Source organism: Odontesthes bonariensis, chromosome 12, assembly GCF_027942865.1.
Source record: "Odontesthes bonariensis isolate fOdoBon6 chromosome 12, fOdoBon6.hap1, whole genome shotgun sequence".
Classification (NCBI taxonomy): domain Eukaryota; kingdom Metazoa; phylum Chordata; class Actinopteri; order Atheriniformes; family Atherinopsidae; genus Odontesthes; species Odontesthes bonariensis.
In genome coordinates, this window is record NC_134517.1 from 19,756,818 (window position 1) to 19,779,616 (window position 22,799).

The 22,799-nt window shown below is 37.4% G+C and overlaps 1 protein-coding gene across 4 annotated transcripts; it reads left to right on the forward strand.

Moving 5' to 3' along the window:
- The first annotated feature begins 135 nt into the window (after positions 1-135).
- Positions 136-22,187, forward strand: LOC142396608 (uncharacterized). Of its 4 annotated transcripts, XM_075479522.1 has the most exons (27): positions 136-378; positions 2,641-2,931; positions 4,790-5,062; positions 5,409-5,501; positions 5,796-5,852; positions 6,223-6,354; positions 6,838-6,861; positions 6,955-7,011; positions 7,485-7,610; positions 8,083-8,262; positions 8,876-9,055; positions 9,416-9,439; positions 9,533-9,589; positions 10,063-10,188; positions 10,667-10,846; positions 11,950-12,129; positions 13,225-13,404; positions 13,764-13,787; positions 13,881-13,937; positions 14,411-14,536; positions 15,023-15,202; positions 16,298-16,477; positions 16,837-16,860; positions 16,954-17,010; positions 17,484-17,609; positions 18,107-18,286; positions 19,921-22,187. In XM_075479522.1, exons 1-27 carry the CDS (start codon positions 330-332, stop codon positions 19,962-19,964), a joined length of 3,207 nt encoding a protein of 1,068 aa, XP_075335637.1. In that variant the 5' UTR covers positions 136-329; the 3' UTR covers positions 19,965-22,187. The 4 variants fall into 4 exon arrangements, with proteins under 4 accessions (XP_075335637.1, XP_075335639.1, XP_075335640.1 ...); XM_075479524.1 differs by lacking the exons at positions 16,837-16,860; positions 16,954-17,010; positions 17,484-17,609; XM_075479525.1 differs by lacking the exons at positions 13,764-13,787; positions 13,881-13,937; positions 14,411-14,536.
- Positions 22,188-22,799: the final 612 nt, after the last annotated feature.

A 22,799-nucleotide genomic window follows, 5' to 3' on the forward strand; every position in this document is an offset into this window, starting at 1 on the left:
TCTTTCATTTAAATGTGTCCACAGTCACAATTATGCTCACAAAAGTGAGGGTTCTGATTTTACTTTAAAAATTCAACAGATCGGAAATCTCAGGTGTTATCACCTGCGTGTGTCAATCAGGTGACAACCTTCGTCGACTTCTTGTAAATGACTTGCTGCTCCTCGTTTTCCGATTTAGTGACCATATTCTCAGTAGTTTAGTGTCAGTCCAGTCCGGATTTGTTTGAACTTTACACTACAGACTTAACAGAGATAGTCTGCAGGGGGATGATCTTTGACACAAATACCAGAAACAAAAAGTGAAAGTAATTTGACAGGATTTTTCCTAAATGGATTCTCGGTATTTCCTCGTCTACAGTATCTTAACCTCCTGTCTAGGTGAGTATTTTTTTTTCCTTTTTAAGTTTTGAATTTGTTTGTGGGCATCCAGTTACAGAGAGAGGACGATCAAACGTCCTTGGGCTGACACGATCAAGTTCCATTTCCATGTTTCCATTTCGCGGTTGTTCGACAACTACACTTGCTCAAATAAAGTCGAATGTTAAACACCTGTGATTACGTTTAAATCAAGATGGTTGTTGTTTATTATTATCTATAACTTGATTACACTTGATTCACCTGGCATCTGTCCTCTTACTTATTGAATTTTCATCTGCGTATCTTAGTCTTGGCTGCTGTGTTGTCTTTGTGTTTATTTGGTCCCGTATTGTGGTGATCTTGCATGCGAATAAACTGGATCTTGTTTACCAACAGTTACGTTCTCCTGATACATTTGATTACATTTATTTTTTTTTACCATATTATTTATTAATTTATTACTAGTATGATTAAGATTATTGTACAGCTACAACACATGCACTCAGTGCTAATACAGGGGGAATCATTCATTGCAATTTGAAAAAGAAAAAAAACGGTTTGAATCGTAAAGTTTTATGTCAGCTTTGTGATGTGAAAATTATGAAGCACCTTGACTCAAGATTTTTGTATTCCTTACGAGATTGCTATTTATTTTCTCAGACTGAAAGGTATTTAAATGAGTTTGCCACATTTTGAAATATTGTAGGATCCAGTGTGTCACTGTAATACATCCCAGAACACCCCTAACATTTGCTACAGTCTCAAAAATGACCCCAGATTTAAGTCAACTTTGTTAGTCAACAGGGTTATTTGGGAAGTGCATGTTCTGCCATTGTTCCAATTCACATTTTTTACTCCAGGTTATATAAACTTGAGTATTTATGGGTTTTTTAATATTTTTTTTAGAAGTTATGTGTAAGTAAGAAGCGAGGGTTTGACATAAAGTAATTGACACATGATATCAAGGTGCCCATCCCACTTAATAGGGAAAAAAAAGAAAGAAAGTGATAAAGTGATTTTCAGACAGATACATTAGATAAATTCTTGAAATGGCTAAACTAAAACAGCATGACCCCCTTGGGCACTCAAACAAGGTCCTTAAAAAGACACTGAGGGGAAGAGGTGTAAATGAACTGCAATAAACCAGAGAACAGTTCAATTTAAAGCCGCCAGGAATCTGTCATCCTCCCCCTCCATCATACCCCAGAACTGCAGTCTGCCTGAAGTGCCCAGAGGTACCCTGTGTCAGATGTCATCACAACAAAATATGCCCACGACTAAACACGATTCGATGGTCAAAGTGTAAATTAGGGCCCAGAAATACCTGAAGAAAGATTTTCAAAAGTTTTATGGACACATGACCACATGGACATTTGCCGGATTACTTGAGGACATAAAATCAGTGCTTTAAAATGAAATGCTTGCAGGGTGGAGGAGCAGTACTGGTGTGAACTAGTTGGATCCTTTCGGGTTGAATGTTGACTGAAAATAAAATTCCCCCAAAAATGCTTTAATTTCCTAGAAGAGAGTCTTCAGGCAGTGGTCCAGGAAGAGGTCTGCAGCATGTATCAGACTGTGATTTTTCTGCAGGACAATGCTCCATCACAATCATCCAGCTAATCTTCAGCTTTGTTACAGCCTCATTAGTGACTTCATAATGATCTCCTCCCCTCTTCACCAGACCTAAGTTCTGCATGGAGCTTATAGGCTCTTTTCACACATTTGATTTCCTGTTAGGTAAGATGATACACCTCACTGAGCTGCATTTGGACGTCTTTTGCTGCTTTACTTAAGTTTTACTTTAGTTAATTGTAAGCAGTTGTGGCAGCTGAAAATAACTCCAGCCAATTATTCATTTAAAAGGAAAAAATGTCATGAAATTGTCATGTTATATTAATAGATCTACCAAATATTGAGAATGAACAAGTTAGTTTTGAAAGTTGTCAGAACCAGACAGAGGAGGACCACAAATGTTCTCTATTCGGAATATATTTGCCTAATAATTCTGCACACTTACAGGTTCTTGAGAACTGAACTTGTAAATTCCAAAGACAAAAGTCTCTTGTCATTGAATATTCAGGTTTTATTTTCAATAATCTATATTTACTGAGAGCATAGTATTTATGAATGAGTAAAATACAGTAAATAAAGGTAAGTTGCTGTACTGTTAGTCTGAGCGTTGAGGATATTGAACCTGAGTTTTTGCTACACTTATGCATGATTTAAAACTGACTGAAATCTTTAAAATGTTTTACCTTTATTTTTTTATTTTCTTGTATGTAGTTGCCGGACAGACTCCAAAATATGCGCTCGTGGGGCAGAGCATCATGTTCAACGCAGACATCACAACACCCCCAGATCAAATTCTGTGGAAACACGATGGGAACAAAGTGGTGGAGTTTGATGGAAAACAGGAACGACTGTTTGGCTCATATTTCAACAGGGTGATTCTTGACTGGCTTTCTGCAGATCTGGAAATTGATCAGCTCAGATATGAAGACAGCGGAATTTATGAGCTGGAAGTATTCACAAAAACAGTATTGGATCGTTCAAGTTATAAATTAGAAGTCATTGGTAAGTTCATCTTTTTCTTCATTTTACTTTAGTGACCAACAGATTAGAGTTGGTTCAAAGACATTTGATCTCAAAAATAAACCGATTAAGGTCCCATGTTCGGATGAAACAAAAACTTCCCTTTTTCATCATGTCAGCCAAAGCGAGCACCAGACAGCAGTAGCAACATTTGACATGCAGTGTTGTCGGGGCTTTGGAAGGCTTGTAAAATTGGGGGGAAAATAAGTTCAGCAAAGTGTAGAAAATCTACATATTTGCGGGAGATTTTCTTTTTCCAACAGTGGATTCTGAGTTGTAGCTGCTGCCGACAACGAGAGGAAATTACAGCGATTAGAAGTGTGTGACTCAGAAGAGCCTTTCCACACAGCCAGTGCGTTGATGTTGCAAAGATAACTTAAAAACAATAAAACCTAAAGGTGTGGGGACATAGGTATTACTACACTACTAACTATTTCTGTTTCGCTTGATTTTGACAGGAATTTAATGAAGTTTTTAACTTTAATTCTTAAACGAACAGCAAAATGAAATGTTGTTGCTAACAGGCCCAAAAATATCTGAAAGAAAATGTCTCCAAAAGCTCATTAAATGAAACTGGATGACTATACTCAAAACAATGAACATTTTACACACTGAACTATTCAATTAAATATAATTTAACAAAGACTGCTAAAAAGACTGTGAAAAACTTTATTTACACCAAAGGGAAATTATATACTTCAATTATATTGAGGTCTATAGGAAAAAATGACCCTTCTTCTCACTGAAGATGTTAATGTCAGTAAAGTTCTTCACTAGTTTCAACTCAGATGATTGTGTTCATATGAGCTGGGTCTAATTAGTTTCTGATAGGCCACAACTCAAAGGTTTATGATTTCTGCCCTTCTCAGTTCATGTCCACCACTCGATTTCAGGAAATCAAGATGGAGGTGGCCAAAATGCAAAACTTTAGCTTTAGAAAGTCTGCAAACCAGCGGGTGAAGTCACTTAGGAAACCGCCAATGAACTGAAAACAAACATGAAACCGCTTCAGTCTGAATAAGTGTGGGTCGTGCAGTCGCTAAGAGTTAAGACGGTGATGGTTGAAACTGGATGGATGAAGGAAAACGCTGCCTCTGAACCTGGCAATTCAGTCCAACTGCTCACATTAGCAACTTACATATCATCCTCCAATCGGCCAATAACTGTCACCGTATACATACACTAACAGCAATTAACTCACAACACAACCCTGATGGATCTGTGTTCTTTTTTTCCCACAAGATTTATCGGTTTTATAGCTACTTTGAAATGATCCCTTAAATTGGGAAGCACTGCTTTAAACTGTTTGTAAAGAGGTTAAGACTACCTCCAGCTGGTCTGTCGGTGAACCGCTGCATAACTTTTACTTTAAAGGATTGAAGACATACACATATTTTTATATGTTGGCACTTAAATGAAATACCGGAATATTTCTGCCACCACTCCCAACAAATGATCCCAATATAAAAGCTGGTTTATCTCTCAAAGTGTCACCTCTATTTAACCTTTGGTTGGTACGAGACACAGACTTTGATCATCAGAAAATATTGAACAGCTGACATACATACATACAGACTAAAACTTTTTATGTTACAGTTGAAAACCATGAAAAGATTTCAACTTTTCCTCTTCTTATATCATATTTCTGTTGCTTTTAGTTATTGTGCTCCTTTACAATTTTCTTGTGTTTTCTTTGAAGTATCTTTTTCGTTAAACATGTTTTCCTCATCCAGCCCTGTTGTGGAGGTATAAATGCAGTCCTTGTTTTTCGTATAAATCCATGTCAAATAGGAGAAAATGAGCATTGTGGTTACATGTTGGCTTTTATGTATTCATGTAGACAAAGTACCCGAGCCTACCATAACCTGTGAGATGAAGAAGGGCAGCAGCTCCGATGAATCTGGAAACCAGGCCACACTGACGTGCTCAGCAGAACTCGGACAGTCTCCGTCCTTAACAAAGTTCCAATGGAGCTCAAATGGAAATGTGCAGAGTGGCCGAAATCTGACAATATCTCTTGGGGATGAACATGACAATGAAGTGTACACCTGCACCGTGAGCAACCCACTCACAAAAGAATCTGCTGTGTTCACTGCTAAGGAGTGCTACTCTGGTAAGACTATGTTTATCATTGTTTTCATAGAAATTGACATTTCAAGCTAATGCTTTTTAGAAACCTATTTATTTACATGGTCTCTTGTTTCGTTAGGACCAAGAGCTGCACTGCTGTGTAAAACTTTTAACTGGTATATCATGTGTGGACAGAGTGTCTCTGTTGCTTAATCAGTAATAATATTCAAACAAATATGTCTGTCTTTAAAAGTAATTTTCAGATAGATATTATTATCTCTTTGAATTGCTGATATCGTATTTAAAATGGATGAAAAATCCATGAAAATGGAGAAATGAGGGATGTGTATGATGTATGATGAGTGTTTGTTTTTTGTGTTTCTCTCCAGACAAAGACAGTTCAACTACACTGATTGTTTGCATTTTAATTCCAATACTCCTGGTGGGTTTGGCCATATTGATCTTCATACTGTGGCGTAAAGGTACAGTTACAGGAAACTACACCTTTCCTTCAGAATTGAAAATGATTTGTCAAGAACTGAGCGTACAGACAGGATATGTGTTCACTGATGTCACTGTAAGTGACGGTTAAGTTGATGGAATTATGAGATCTCTGTGGGGCAGAGTTATTATTTATTTTATTATCAAAATCTATGTATAAATATGCATATAAATCTATTTACATGTAGTATTATTGAACATGCTCCTGCTAATATTAGGTCTGATAACCACAGTGAAATATATGAAAGTAAATGCTTTTTTTTTTATTATTCTAGGACTTTTTTCCAAGAAAAGGGAGGAAGATTTGGAAAAACCGGCAGATGAGATCAAAGGTTTGATGTTGTATTTACTCTGATGTGTGGATGCAAGAAGCAGATATTTTTTCAATCAATTGACTGAGTTAAAAATTACAATAAAATATTGATGGTGGAGGGAAGTATTGGTTCTCGAGATCAATTGAAGCTCGTAAACTTTTCAGCTTTTAAATCATTGTAACAGTTTAATACAGTTTTTTTTCTTTTTTTTAAATGGACACGGCTTATTTTAAGCTTATTAAATATTTTTCAGTTATTTTATAATATTTCTGTGACTATTAAACAGATATTTATCAGCTTCACGTTCGTCATACACATTTCCTAATGGGTTGTTTTTCAAATCTGCTGTTATATTACCTGTATTCACTTTTGTCTTCACTTTTTTCAGGAAATCATGGATTTAATGGGGACGAAGGCCGGCCTCTGCTGGACAGAGCCCCCACGATGCCCTCTCATCAGCCACTTCACTTTGTCCCAAGGAATAATGACCCTGTGGCGTTAGAACAGGACACTGAAGAAGGTAGAGGCTGTGCAGTGATGTTACTGCTTATTGTTGGTGTAAAGTGTCTCCTGCCCAGCATCATGGCAACCAGAGTAATGGTCTTAATGACGTGTTGTGCCAAACACATTTGCTCTGCCAAGTGAAGCTTTGTGGACATAAAGCTCCTATTGATGCTTAAGTACTACGTATTTATTTATTTATTTTTCTCATGTCAAAATGATATATTAATGCCAAACCTGAGAGGAAGAATGAAGGGAAGAGGAGAGTGAAGAAAAGGGAAAGGCGGCTAAGATACCAAAGGGAAAAAGTCATTTTTTAGCTCACAGCAGCGGCTAAAATAAAGTTAAATAAAAGAATAAAAAGAGAAAAAAGTTTTTAGTTAAAATACTGAAATAGATCTATGCTTTATATTTATTTTTATTTTTATTTTCTAAATGAAAGTCATCTTTGGCAGTCTTTTAATGACCTCTTACCTGTATTTCATTTTATTATTTTTCACAGGACAAGACAAGACACCACAAAAAGGTTACACGAACAGCGCTATTATTTGAAATCATTGATATGCTCTGTAAGATGTGCTGCAGATTAATTCAGCTGGTTTTGACTTCCACTATACAGGTTTTGTAAAGAACTTTGTCAGCAAGTTTGAGGAAACTCCCCGACACATACCAGCAGGTGATCTTTGTTTCTCCCAGCAGATAATATTCACAGTGAGCGATCGATGATAGAAAATTGATCTCATTGTCAGCTTTATTAAAGGCAACAACAAGCTCTCTAGTTCTATTCTTCCATAAATTAATAATATATATATTTTAAATAATTATTTATCTTATCTATAATTGACCAAAAATGATAGAAATCAAAACACGCTGACATCTTCATTTTTGCAGAATTCTTCAGTTAACAGTCTGATAATAAACAGAAATGCAGCAAATCCCAAATATGAACCTGGAAGAAAAGAGGCTGAAAATATTATTCAGTTGATGAAATCAAATGAAAACATGTGTGATTACGTTCATGAACCAAGTTTCAACAATGTTTTTAAAATCACACAATATTCCTGTTTAGATTGTTTAATTTCCTTTTTTCGAGATATTGTTGGTGCGGCTTCATCTCTTACTGCATTTCTCTTTTTTTCTGTGTTTCAGGATCACAGAAGAACAAACACAGTGACAGGAGGTTATTGTCTCCTTCTTCTGTTGATCATTCTGAGATCAGCGACGGGCAACATAAAGATGCAAAGGAATCGTTCCGAGAGGAGTTAGACGACCAAAGTGAGTAAACTTGGGCTAAATGCAAAACTGTGCTGCTGCTGCACAGCCAGGTTTGGAAAATAAACTGTGAGAGCCACATTTAACAATGTTTCACTGTTTTCTATTTAAAACACATCATTTGAAGCACAACTATGTCAATTCACCTAACTGTGGACATGAAATTAGGCTTTTTTTAATTTATTTTCTTCTTTTGTTTTGCCTCATGAATATTTGAAACAGAATTCACCTCCATGGTATAAGTCAGATGGAGGTGTCAAAGCTATTAAGAGGAAAGAACAGGTAGTAAATGCAAAATTGCAATTTTTAGGGTTAAGAAATGATGGTCAATGGTGACAAAGACAGGCAGAGCTCCCATGATGCCCTCTCATCAGCCATTTGGTCCAAAGTAATAATGCCTCTGTGGTGTTGGAACAGGACACTAAAGAAGGAAGAAGCTGTTCAGTGATGTACTCTCTGCTTTGACATGTTTCAGGTAAACTGGAGGCAGGAGTTTCTGCTCGTCCTCCTCCACCTCCAAAGCGACCGTCTGTTCAGAATCGTGCTGGAAAAGACAAAAAACTCACTGATGAAGACAAGTCCCATGAAGCTGAGGAGGAGAAAGACATCAAGAGTGATCCTTCTGGTTCTAAGAAGGCAGATGACTCATTATCAGGTGTGTTGGACAACCATAGTGAGTACACATGTGGGCTGAAATCAAATCAAATCAAATCAAATTTATTTGTATAGCACATTTCATGTACAAACAATTCAAAGTGCTTTACATAAAATAAAAGCATTGCAGCAGGGAGTGGAAGAAGCATGAAAAATACATAAAAGAATTTAAAGAGAAACAAATAAAATCATTTAAATGAATTTAAAAACAAGGAACAGTCCAGATAAACTAAAAGATATTGTGCAGATTTCATGCATAGACGCATGCGAAAAGAAATGATTTCAACCTGGATTTAAAAATGTCTCCATTTGGTGAAAGTTTAATCTCCACTGGCAGTTTGTTCCACTTGTTTGCCGCATAACAGCTAAATGCTGCTGCTCCATGTTTAGTCTGGACTCTGGACTGGACCAGCTGACCTGAGTCCTTGGATCTAAGAGCTCTGCTAGGTTTATATTTTTTGAACATAAAAAAAAACAGAACAATGTTGTCCTCTCATGATCTCCTCTCATCAGCCATTTGGTCCAAAGTAATAATGCCTCTGTGGTGTTGGAACAGGACACTAAAGAAGGAAGAGGCTGTTCAGTGATGTACTCTCTGATTTGATATGTTTCAGGTAAACTGGAGGCAGGAGTTTCTGCTCGTCCTCCTCCACCTCCAAAGCGACCGTCTGTTCAGAATCGTGCTGGAAAAGACAAAAAACTCACTGATGAAGACGAGTCCCATGAAGCTGAGGAGGAGAAAGACATCAAGAGTGATCCTTCTGATTCTAAGAAGGCAGATGATTCATTATCAGGTGTGTTGGACAACCATAGTGAGTACACATGTGGGCTGAAAGCTGAACAATGTCAATTCACACAAGAGTGGATGCAGAATTAGACTTTTTTTCTTCTCTTTTTTCTTTTTTGTTGTGCTTCATGAATATGAAAATGAATCAAGCAGAATAATGGTCACAGCAGCGGCTTAATTATGTCCAATGCCTATCGTCATATCCATTAGTTATACTTGTATCTGCTTTCATTTTTGTGTTTATGTATAAAGTCGAATTGATGTATTGCTGTAAGTTTAGGAGACTGCACATGTTTCTAATTGAAAGTCATCTTTGGCAGTCTTTTAATGACCTCTTACCTGTATTTCATTTTATTATTTTTCACAGGACAAGACAAGACACCACAAAAAGGTTACACGAACAGCGCTATGATTTGAAATCATTGATATGCTCTGTAAGACGTGCTGCAGATTAATTCAGCTGGTTTTGACTTCCACTATACAGGTTTTATAAAAAACTTTCTCAGCAAGATTGAGGAAACTCCCCGACACATACCAGCAGGTGATCTTTGTTTCTCCCAGCAGATAATATTCACAGTGAGCGATTGATGATAGAAAATTGATCTCATTGTCAGCTTTATTAAAGGCAACAACAAGCTCTCTAGTTCTATTCTTCCATAAATTAATAATATATATATTTTAAATCATTATTTATCTTATCTATAATTGACCAAAAATGATAGAAATCAAAACACGCTGACATCTTCATTTTTGCAGAATTCTTCAGTTAACAGTCTGATAATAAACAGAAATGCAGCAAATCCCAAATATGAACCTGGAAGCAAAGAGGCTGAAAATATTATTCAGTTGATGAAATAAAATGAAAACATGTGTGATTACGTTCATGAACCAAGTTTTAACAATGTTTTTAAAATCACACAATATTCCTGTTTAGATTGTTTAATTTCCTTTTCTCGAGATATTGTTGGTGCGGCTTCATCTCTTACTGCATTTCTCTTTTTTTCTGTGTTTCAGGATCACAGAAGAACAAACACAGTGACAGGAGTTTATCGTCTCCTTCTTCTGTTGATCATTCTGAGATCAGCGACGGAGAACATAAAGATGCAAAGGAATCGTTCCAAGAGGAGTTAGACGACCAAAGTGAGTAAACTTGGGCTAAATGCAAAACTGTGCTGCTGCTGCACAGCCAGGTTTGGAAAGTAAACTGTGAGAGCCACATTTAACAATGTTTCACTGCAATTGAATGCTTTCTATTTAAAACACATCATTTGAAGCACAACTATGTCAATTCACATAACTGTGGACATGAAATTAGGCTTTTGTATTTTTTCATTTTCTTTTTTTGTTGTGCTTCATGAATATATTTGAAACAGAATTCACCTCCATGTTATAAGTCAGATGGAGGTGTTAAAGCTATTAAGAGAAAAGATCAGGTAGTAAATGCAAAATTGCAATTTTTAGGGTTAAGAAATGATGGTCAATTGTGACAAAGAGCTCCCATGATGCCCTCTCATCAGGCATTTGGTCCAAAGTAATAATGCCTCTGTGGTGTTGGAACAGGACACTAAAGAAGGAAGAAGCTGTTCAGTGATGTACTCTCTGATTTGATATGTTTCAGGTAAACTGGAGGCAGGAGTTTCTGCTCGTCCTCCTCCACCTCCAAAGCGACCGTCTGTTCAGAATCGTGCTGGAAAAGACAAAAAACTCACTGATGAAGACGAGTCCCATGAAGCTGAGGAGGAGAAAGACATCAAGAGTGATCCTTCTGATTCTAAGAAGGCAGATGATTCATTATCAGGTGTGTTGGACAACCATAGTGAGTACACATGTGGGCTCAAATCAAATCAAATCAAATCAAATTTATTTGTATAGCACATTTCATGTACAAACAATTCAAAGTGCTTTACATAAAATAAAAGCATTGCAGCAGGGAGTGGAAGAAGCATGACAAATACATAAAATAATTTAAAGAGAAACAAATAAAATCATTTAAATGAATTTAAAAACAAGGAACAGTCCAGTTAAACTAAAAGATATCGTATAGATTTCATGCATAGACGCATGCGAAAAGAAATGTTTTTAACCTGGATTTAAAAATGTCTACATTTGGTGAAAGTTTAATCTCCACTGGCAGTTTGTTCCACTTGTTTGCAGCATAACAGCTAAAAGCTGATTCTCCATGTTTAGTCTGGACTCTGGACTGGACCAGCTGACCTGAGTCCTTGGATCTAAGAGCTCTGCTGGGTTTATATTTTTTGAACATATCACAGATGTATTTTGGGCCTAAACCATTCTGGGATTTGTAAACCATCAGCAGGCTTTTAAAATCTATTCTGTGACTGACTGGAAGCCAGTGTAAAGATTTTAAAACTGGTGTGATGTGTTCAGATCTCTTAGTCCTGGTTAAAACTCCAGCAGCAGCGTTCTTGTTGATCTGCAGATGTTTAATGCTCTTTTTGGGAAGTCCAGTTAAAAGAGCATTACAGTAATGGAGTCTACTGGAGATGAATGCATGGATGAGTTTCTCCTGGTCTTTTTGGGAGAGGAAAAAAAGCAGAACAATGTCAATTCACACAAGAGTGGACGCGGAATGAGGCATTTTTTTATTCCATTTCTTTTTTGTTGTGCTTCATGAATATTTGAAACAGAATTCACCTCCATGGTATAAGTCAGATGGAGGTGTCAAAGCTATTAAGAGGAAAGAACAGGTAGTAAATGCAAAATTGCAATTTTTAGGGTTAAGAAATGATGGTCAATTGTGACAAAGACAGGCAGAGCTCCCAAGATGTCCTCTCATCAGCCATTTGGTCCAAAGTAATAATGCCTCTGTGGTGTTGGAACAGGACACTAAAGAAAGAAGAAGCTGTTCAGTGATGTACTCTCTGATTTGATATGTTTCAGGTAAACTGGAGGCAGGAGTTTCTGCTCGTCCTCCTCCACCTCCAAAGCGACCGTCTGTTCCGAATCGTGCTGGAAAAGACAAAAAACTCACTGATGAAGACGAGTCCCATGAAGCTGAGGAGGAGAAAGACATCAAGAGTGATCCTTCTGAGTCTAAGAAGGCAGATGACTCATTATCAGGTGTGTTGGACAACCGTAGTGAGTACACATGTGGGCTCAAATCAAATCAAATCAAATCAAATTTATTTATATAGCACATTTCATGTACAAACAATTCAAAGTGCTTTACATAAAATAAAAGCATTGCAGCAGGGAGTGGAAGAAGCACGAAAAATACATAAAAGAATTTAAAGAGAAACAAATAAAATCATTTAAATGAATTTAAAAACAAGGAACAGTCCAGATAAACTAAAAGATATCGTATAGATTTCATGCATAGACGCATGCGAAAAGAAATGTTTTTAACCTGGATTTAAAAATGTCTCCATTTGGTGAAAGTTTAATCTCCACTGGCAGTGTGTTCCACTTATTTGCAGCATAACAGCTAAATGCTGCTTCTCCATGTTTAGTCTGGACTCTGGACTGGACCAGCTGACCTGAGTCCTTGGATCTAAGAGCTCTGCTGGGTTTATATTCTCTGAACATATCACAGATGTATTTTGGGCCTAAACCGTTCTGGGATTTGTAAACCATCAGCAGGCTTTTAAAATCTATTCTGTGACTGACTGGAAGCCAGAGTAAAGATTTTAAAACTGGTGTGATGTGTTCAGATCTCTTAGTCCGGGTTAAAACTCTAGCAGCAGCATTCTGGATGAGCTGCAGATGTTTAATGCTCTTTTTGGGAAGTCCAGTTAAAAGAGCATTACAGTAATGGAGTCTACTGGAGATGAATGCATGGATGAGTTTCTCCTGGTCTTTTTGGGAGAGGAAAAAAAGCAGAACAATGTCAATTCACACAAGAGTGGACGCGGAATGAGGCATTTTTTTATTCCATTTCTTTTTTGTTGTGCTTCATGAATATTTGAAACAGAATTCACCTCCATGGTATAAGTCAGATGGAGGTGTCAAAGCTATTAAGAGGAAAGATCAGGTAGTAAATGCAAAATTGCAATTTTTAGGGTTAAGAAATGATGGTCAATTGTGACAAAGAGCTCCCATGATGCCCTCTCATCAGGCATTTGGTCCAAAGTAATAATGCCTCTGTGGTGTTGGAACAGGACACTAAAGAAGGAAGAAGCTGTTCAGTGATGTACTCTCTGCTTTGACATGTTTCAGGTAAACTGGAGGCAGGAGTTTCTGCTCGTCCTCCTCCACCTCCAAAGCGACCGTCTGTTCCGAATCGTGCTGGAAAAGACAAAAAACTCACTGATGAAGACGAGTCCCATGAAGCTGAGGAGGAGAAAGACATCGAGAGTGATCCTTCTGATTCTAAGAAGGCAGATGATTCATTATCAGGTGTGTTGGACAACCGTAGTGAGTACACATGTGGGCTGAAAGCAGAACAATGTCAATTCACATAAGAGTGGATGCAGAATTAGACTTTTTTCTTCTCTTTTTTCTTTTTTGCTGTGCTTCATGAATATGAATATGAATCAAGCAGAATAATGGTCACAGCAGCGGCTTAATTATGTCCAATGCCTATAGTCATATCCATTAGTTATACTTGTATCTGCTTTCATTTTTGTGTTTATGTATAAAGTCGAATTGATGTATTGCTGTAAGTTTAGGAGACTGCACATGTTTCTAAATAAAAGTCATCTTTGGCAGTCTTTTAATGACCTCTTACCTGTATTTCATTTTATTATTTTTCACAGGACAAGACAAGACACCACAAAAAGGTTACACGAACAGCGCTATGATTTGAAATCATTGATATGCTCTGTAAGATGTGCTGCAGATTAATTCAGCTGGTTTTGACTTCCACTATACAGGTATTGTAAAGGACTTTCTCAGCAAGTTTGAGGAAACTCCCCGACACATACCAGCAGGTGATCTTTGTTTCTCCCAGCAGATAATATTCACAGTGAGCGATCGATGATAGAAAATTGATCTCATTGTCAGCTTTATTAAAGACAACAACAAGCTCTCTAGTTCTATTCTTCCATAAATTAATAATAGATATATTTTAAATAATTATTTATCTTATCTATAATTGACCAAAAATGATAGAAATCAAAACACGCTGACATCTTCATTTTTGCAGAATTCTTCAGTTAACAGTCTGATAATAAACAGAAATGCAGCAAATCCCAAATATGAACCTGGAAGCAAAGAGGCTGAAAATATTATTCACTTGATGAAATAAAATGAAAACATGTGTGATTACGTTCATGAACCAAGTTTCAACAATGTTATTAAAATCACACAATATTCCTGTTTAGATTGTTTAATTTCCTTTTCTCGAGATATTGTTGGTGCGGCTTCATCTCTTACTGCATTTCTCTTTTTTTCTGTGTTTCAGGATCACAGAAGAACAAACACAGTGACAGGAGTTTATCGTCTCCTTCTTCTGTTGATCATTCTGAGATCAGCGACGGAGAACATAAAGATGCAAAGGAATCGTTCCGAGAGGAGTTAGACGACCAAAGTGAGTAAACTTGGGCTAAATGCAAAAATGTGCTGCTGCTGAACTGCCAGGTTTGGAAAGTAAACTGTGAGAGCCACATTTAACAATGTTTCACTGCAATTGAATGCTTTCTATTTAAAACACATCATTTGAAGCACAACTATGTCAATTCACATAACTGTGGACATGAAATTAGGCTTTTGTATTTTTTCATTTTCTTTTTTTGTTGTGCTTCATGAATATATTTGAAACAGAATTCACCTCCATGTTATAAGTCAGATGGAGGTGTTAAAGCTATTAAGAGAAAAGATCAGGTAGTAAATGCAAAATTGCAATTTTTAGGGTTAAGAAATGATGGTCAATGGTGACAAAGACAGGCAGAGCTCCCAAGATGTCCTCTCATCAGCCATTTGGTCCAAAGTAATAATGCCTCTGTGGTGTTGGAACAGGACACTAAAGAAAGAAGAGGCTGTTCAGTGATGTACTCTCTGATTTGATATGTTTCAGGTAAACTGGAGGCAGGAGTTTCTGCTCGTCCTCCTCCACCTCCAAAGCGACCGTCTGTTCAGAATCGTGCTGGAAAAGACAAAAAACTCACTGATGAAGACAAGTCCCATGAAGCTGAGGAGGAGAAAGACATCAAGAGTGATCCTTCTGATTCTAAGAAGGCAGATGACTCATTATCAGGTGTGTTGGACAACCATAGTGAGTACACATGTGGGCTGAAATCAAATCAAATCAAATCAAATTTATTTATATAGCACATTTCATGTACAAACAATTCAAAGTGCTTTACATAAAATAAAAGCATTGCAGCAGGGAGTGGAAGAAGCATGAAAAATACATAAAAGAATTTAAAGAGAAACAAATAAAATCATTTAAATGAATTTAAAAACAAGGAACAGTCCAGATAAACTAAAAGATATCGTATAGATTTCATGCATAGACGCATGCGAAAAGAAATGTTTTTAACCTGGATTTAAAAATGTCTACATTTGGTGAAAGTTTAATCTCCACTGGCAGTTTGTTCCACTTGTTGGCAGCATAACAGCTAAATGCTGCTTCTCCATGTTTAGTCTGGACTCTGGACTGGACCAGCTGACCTGAGTCCTTGGATCTAAGAGCTCTGCTGGGTTTATATTCTCTGAACACATCACAGATGTATTTTGGGCCTAAACCGTTCTGGGATTTGTAAACCATCAGCAGGCTTTTAAAATCTATTCTGTGACTGACTGGAAGCCAGAGTAAAGATTTTAAAACTGGTGTGATGTGTTCAGATCTCTTAGTCCTGGTTAAAACTCCAGCAGCAGCGTTCTTGTTGATCTGCAGATGTTTAATGCTCTTTTTGGGAAGTCCAGTTAAAAGAGCATTACAGTAATGGAGTCTACTGGAGATGAATGCATGGATGAGTTTCTCCTGGTCTTTTTGGGAGAGGAAAAAAAGCAGAACAATGTCAATTCACACAAGAGTGGACGCGGAATGAGGCATTTTTTTATTCCATTTCTTTTTTGTTGTGCTTCATGAATATTTGAAACAGAATTCACCTCCATGGTATAAGTCAGATGGAGGTGTCAAAGCTATTAAGAGGAAAGAACAGGTAGTAAATGCAAAATTGCAATTTTTAGGGTTAAGAAATGATGGTCAATTGTGACAAAGAGCTCCCATGATGCCCTCTCATCAGGCATTTGGTCCAAAGTAATAATGCCTCTGTGGTGTTGGAACAGGACACTAAAGAAGGAAGAAGCTGTTCAGTGATGTACTCTCTGATTTGATATGTTTCAGGTAAACTGGAGGCAGGAGTTTCTGCTCGTCCTCCTCCACCTCCAAAGCGACCGTCTGTTCAGAATCGTGCTGGAAAAGACAAAAAACTCACTGATGAAGACGGGTCCCATGAAGCTGAGGAGGAGAAAGACATCGAGAGTGATCCTTCTGATTCTAAGAAGGCAGATGATTCATTATCAGGTGTGTTGGACAACCGTAGTGAGTACACATGTGGGCTGAAAGCTGAACAATGTCAATTCACATAAGAGTGGATGCAGAATTAGACTTTTTTCTTCTCTTTTTTCTTTTTTGCTGTGCTTCATGAATATGAATATGAATCAAGCAGAATAATGGTCACAGCAGCGGCTTAATTATGTCGAATGCCTATAGTCATATCCATTAGTTATACTTGTATCTGCTTTCATTTTTGTGTTTATGTATAAAGTCGAATTGATGTATTGCTGTAAGTTTAGGAGACTGCACATGTTTCTAAATAAAAGTCATCTTTGGCAGTCTTTTAATGACCTCTTACCTGTATTTCATTTTATTATTTTTTACAGGACAAGACAAGACACCACAAAAAGGTTACACGAACAGCGCTATTATTTGAAATCATCAATATGCTCTGTAAGATGTGCTGCAGATTAATTCAGCTGGTTTTGACTTCCACTATACAGGTATTGTAAAGGACTTTCTCAGCAAGATTGAGGAAACTCCCCGACACATACCAGCAGGTGATCTTTGTTTCTCCCAGCAGATAATATTCACAGTGAGCGATTGATGATAGAAAATTGATCTCATTGTCAGCTTTATTAAAGACAACAACAAGCTCTCTAGTTCTATTCTTCCATAAATTAATAATATATATATTTTAAATAATTATTTATCTTATCTATAATTGACCAAAAATGATAGAAATCAAAACACGCTAACATCTTCATTTTTGCAGAATTCTTCAGTTAACAGTCTGATAATAAACAGAAATGCAGCAAATCCCAAATATGAACCTGGAAGCAAAGAGGCTGAAAATATTATTCAGTTGATGAAATAAAATGAAAACATGTGTGATTACGTTCATGAACCAAGTTTCAACAATGTTCTTAAAATCACACAATATTCCTGTTTAGATTGTTTAATTTCCTTTTCTCGAGATATTGTTGGTGCGGCTTCATCTCTTACTGCATTTCTCTTTTTTTCTGTGTTTCAGGATCACAGAAGAACAAACACAGTGACAGGAGGTTATTGTCTCCTTCTTATGTTGATCATTCTGAGATCAGCGACGGGGAACATAAAGATGCAAAGGAATCGTTCCGAGAGGAGTTAGACGACCAAAGTGAGTAAACTTGGGCTAAATGCAAAACTGTGCTGCTGCTGAACTGCCAGGTTTGGAAAGTAAACTGTGAGAGCCACATTTAACAATGTTTCACTGCAATTGAATGCTTTCTATTTAAAACACATCATTTGAAGCACAACTATGTCAATTCACATAACTGTGGACATGAAATTAGGCTTTTGTATTTTTTCATTTTCTTTTTTTGTTGTGCTTCATGAATATATTTGAAACAGAATTCACCTCCATGTTATAAGTCAGATGGAGGTGTTAAAGCTATTAAGAGGAAAGATCAGGTAGTAAATGCAAAATTGCAATTTTTAGGGTCAAGAAATGATGGTCAATGGTGACAAAGACAGGTCTGTGCCTGACAGAGCTCCCATGATGCCCTCTCATCAGCCATTTGGTCCAAAGTAATAATGCCTCTGTGGTGTTGGAACAGGACACTAAAGAAGGAAGAGGCTGTTCAGTGATGTACTCTCTGATTTGATATGTTTCAGGTAAACTGGAGGCAGGAGTTTCTGCTCGTCCTCCTCCACCTCCAAAGCGACCGTCTGTTCAGAATCGTGCTGGAAAAGACAAAAAACTCACTGATGAAGACGGGTCCCATGAAGCTGAGGAGGAGAAAGACATCGAGAGTGATCCTTCTGATTCTAAGAAGGCAGATGACTCATTATCAGGTGTGTTGGACAACCATAGTGAGTACACATGTGGGCTGAAATCAAATCAAATAAACGGTTGTCTGTTAAGTTCCCTCTGCACTCAACGCCACGCAATAGGATGGCGCAACAACCAATCAGAGCGATGAAGAAGGATTACGTAGTCAGCGCGACGGAAAGTAAATTAAACTTTTACCGTACCCGGTGGGCAAAACTCCGAAAACGTCCTTTTTTTCAAGAAAAACTTAAGTGCAGTTATCTGTTCGTCTCGCAAAGAAAACTGTATATCTACATTTTCTAGAGTCGCTGCCAAAGCCAAATCGAAAGACTGTTCGCCGGGCGTAGCCATTGTTTACCTCTCTCTGGAACTACACACCGAAACGTCGCACCTCTGTCGTCACTAGGTAGCCCGGCCTCCGACCCCGCTCCTCACGATTTGATTGGCCTGATTAAGTTTCGACTTTCGGCCTTGCAAAACGACCACAACTGACTAGACTGCGCCCGGGAGCAAATTCAATTTGCGGTCGCTAGGGGCGTCTAGATTTCTAGGCTAATTCTATTCCATACACATGGGCTGAAAAGCAATTATTTACTGTTACTGAGCTACACAGTGTATGTTAGGTTTTAAATTATTTTATAACTGTTTAATACTACATGTTGTATTTCAAATGCACAATTTGACACAGAAAAAGAGGGAAATTCACACTGCTGAGGAAGTGAAATCAGTCAGGATCCACCCCAGAAGTCAATCGTTCTTTTTCTGGCTGTGCTCCACTAAGTTTCATGAAATCCATCCTGGTAGTTTTTGTGAAAAAGTGCTGGCAGAGAAAACTAATGGCAATGTTGCATATCTCTTCAGATACCTCCACCTTGACAGTGTACCTATGCTTTGCTGTTTTCATTTTAAAGCCCAGAAATAGTCTCACATTTTTCCTATTTGTTAAATGATATGACTGAACATCTCACTCATGTAGAAATAGAGGATGTCAATCTTGAGAATGCAACATCATCGTGAGTTTTTAAACTTATGCTCAGTAATCGAATCATTTTCATGTGTACAATCTCTTCTCCTGAAAAAAAGTGTCCTTTTCAGATCACTTTGTCTTTTTGCTTCGAGTCTTTCAGCATTTTAAAGCCCTGAACCTTTTTATTGTTTTGCACAACAAAGGGGAATAATATGAGTTGTGTTCGGAACCATGAAGCCGCCCTGTTGAAAGGTTCGTGGGTGGCCAGTGTCACGGTGTTGATGAAACTCAGATTGTCTGTACCAAGCTGCAGTATGTGATACACCGTACAACAGGCTCATTATCAGCTGTTTTACAATGGATTGTTCATTTGAAACATTGCAGTTTTACTCGGATCATACAAGGGAAAAAGACTTAATCTAAACCAGTAGTTGCTGTCTAAGAATGGCCATATTATTTAATGATTTTGAAGAGTTTATCTGCATTCACACAAGCAAGGGTTACAAACTGGATGAGAGGATAAATGGGATTGTCTCTATTCATTCTTTTTTGCCTTTTCTAAACCTCCATGCAGTGAGACTTTTTGAACATTTTTTTTTTTTAAAGAATGAACCATTCAGGTCCTTTCCAAATTTTCAGCAGATTTGTCTAAAATGAATAGTATAATTTTTTTTTTAACGTCTTTTTCAGAGTGTGATCAAGAGGGAGATAAGGATGAGGATGCAGAGATATAATTTGGAATCAGCGCCTCTACCCCAGCTTCCCAACCACGCTCGCCTTTGACCAAAAACTCACCAAATATGGCACCAAACAATGATGCCGTTGAACACAAAGATGTTGCCAGCTCAGGTCAGGTGACTGGAGAGGCGACGGAACTAACTAACTAACTAACAACTAAGGTCAATCTGACTCCATCATGCTCTGTGGGAAAATAATCAAACAGGCCACAAAGTAAAAAGAGTCGCCCTCTACCATTCCTGAACTGGAAGGTGCAGAAGAAACAGCACATAAGCAAAATTCAGAGCTGCCACAAAAAGAAAAGCATTCGAAAGAGGAAACCCAGCAAGACATAGATAAACAGGTTTCTGAACATAACAACAAGCTACAGGGTGTAGGTGACCAAGAAAAAACAGATCCTCCTTCTAAAACCCCTCCGCAGCCTCAGAGTCCAACAGCATCAAAACCTGACAACAGTAAAGCCAGTACCTTTCAGTCTGAGTCTGCTGATGCAGATCCAGATCAGGAAGAAAAGGACAACAGCCACTCAGACAGCAGCACAGAAGAGGCAGACAAAAGTAAAGCTGCTGAAGATAAAAATGAGGACCAGTGTTGCCCAGGAGACAATAAGATAAAAATTGGGAGCGTTAGTGAGAATAAAGTGAGTCAAAAGAGAAATTAAGCTGTTGAATAGGCTTTCATACAACAGAAAACTGAAATTCGGTTCAGTTCAGGAAGGAAGCGGATGAAAGAGGGGATTAGTTCTAAAGAAAGTTGCAAAAGCAGAGTAAAAGTGTGCAGAAGACGTTCAGTAAAAGAGTCCAAAGACAAATATTTACTCATCGGCAGCGCAGAAAAGAGATGGGTGATATATGTGTGGCTTTTTTTCCTTTTATAAAGAAGCTTGATATGAAGAGTCTCCTGAAAGCTAAAAGTACCAGGATGTTAACAAACAACAGCTGGTAACACTGCAGAGTGATCCATCTCTGTCACAGTTTCAGTGAGATGGTATGTGCTATTTGTAGGAGCTAAAAGAAAGCAGTTAAACTCAGTAAGTCAAAAAAGTTGAGTTTTTTCATTCATGTTGATAAGTGTTTTCTCAATTTTCTGTTACTTTAAATTGTATTGTTTTCACATGTTTGACTCAACAGCTGCCCAAGAAACAGCTGTACAAGAAAATACATGTTTACATCATATTCCAAGATTTAAAGGAAGTATTTTTTAACAATATAGCAGCTCACAACATCCACTGACTGTTACTATAAAATGAATGCACACCTGAATATGTTTTAAAGTTCTACAGCTGGTTTACTTTGTCAAATGGGCCAAAAAGTGAGGTCATATTTCGCATGGCATCAGATGCAGCACAACACTGACTTATTAAATCACATATCTTACACGTAGTCACTACAAAACCGTCCATGAGTTTCCTTTTTAAACTTGTACAAAGTGCATTAGGTCTGTCCAAAAAAATTAGATTGGAGTATTCAAGAATCTGTAGTTGTCAGTAATTTAGTCCACTTTATTAATTGTCAGTGCAATTTATATTTCTGGCCATACGGTCCATTCTTATCTCCACCTACCTCCTTCTTCACCAGATTTGACCATACTGACCAACCTAAACTGAACTAAAGCTGGACACACACTAATATACCAGCAGGTTAAAAAAAAAGAAAGGAGAGCATTCCTTATAAGCTGGCGCTCCTGTTCCAACACGCAAACGGGCGTGGCCTACCTTCACGTTCTCTATAAGGTGCTTTTAAAACTTTGTGAGCTGCTTAGCATGACTATGTTACATTTATTCATGAAATTAAATTACGTTAAAATGATTTTGAGCTCAGTTAAATGAAAAAAAATGAATACTCTATCATGCTCTGCCTGTATTGCCATAACAGCGAAAACATGTCGAGGTCAGGGCTCTCTTTAAACTGTAGAACGTTTGTTTGTTTTTTTTATGGTGGGGGCATTCTTAAATTACAACCTTCTTTTGAATTCAAGGTAAACACAAGAAACTTGTGCTAAAGGAAAAAAAAAAAAAAGTCTAGTCCATTTTTTTTTTTTTTCAAATGCAATCATGAATGTGCAAGTTAGAGCATAAAGCAGTTCCTGTGACTTGATGAAAGATGTATTATTGATGTTTATGTAATGTAAAGTAATATATTGAGGCTGTCATTGTCATGACTTCAGACATTTTGGATTTAAAAAGTGTTTTATTGACAAATGTCTGTGCACATTAAAAGTTCATTTTCATGAAGTTTTCTTGAGGCTTGTTCTAGCTTTTTTACATATGAGCACATTGTGAGTCTCTTGTTTTTCATTTCGCTTTCTTTTGCTGACTTTATAGAGATCTTTGCATTGATCAGTAAAGACCAAGCAAGTGTGCATTCAGTATGATTTATTTTGCTTTTGTATTTTATTCTTTTATGCCTTTGAATAGTTTAAAAGAGATTTTGCTCCAGTGCTACCAGAACGCTTTTTGGAAGTGGCTGGATTACTCACTTTTGATTTGTTTGAAGACAGAATAACAGAAAGCTCATTTGTAACTCATACTAAAATATAAGAAATATTGAGAAGTAAGAAGATGTTAGACAGCTTGAAACTTTAATGCAATAACCTGTACACCACACATCTTCATCTTCTTCTTCTTCTTCTTTCGGCCTGAACCTTTATCAGGGATCGCCACAGCGAGTCGATCTGGCATCATCGATCGGGCACATGTATCACGCCGGATGCCATTCCTGACGCAACCCTCACCATTTATCCGGGCTTTGGACCGGCACTAGAAATATACTGCCTAATCTGTACACCACACATACTTTGGTAAAATAGGACTGAGGCTGGATCATATTATT

Excerpts from the sequence above, each read along its gene's own strand:
- LOC142396608 (XM_075479522.1), top strand. The coding sequence starts at position 330 with ATGGATTCTCGGTATTTCCTCGTCTACAGTATCTTAACCTCCTGTCTA. Across the intron at positions 5,063-5,408 it reads TGCTAAGGAGTGCTACTCTG|ACAAAGACAGTTCAACTACA; the intron begins GTAAGACTATGT and ends GTTTCTCTCCAG. Across the intron at positions 18,287-19,920 it reads GGCAGATGACTCATTATCAG|AGTGTGATCAAGAGGGAGAT; the intron begins GTGTGTTGGACA and ends CGTCTTTTTCAG.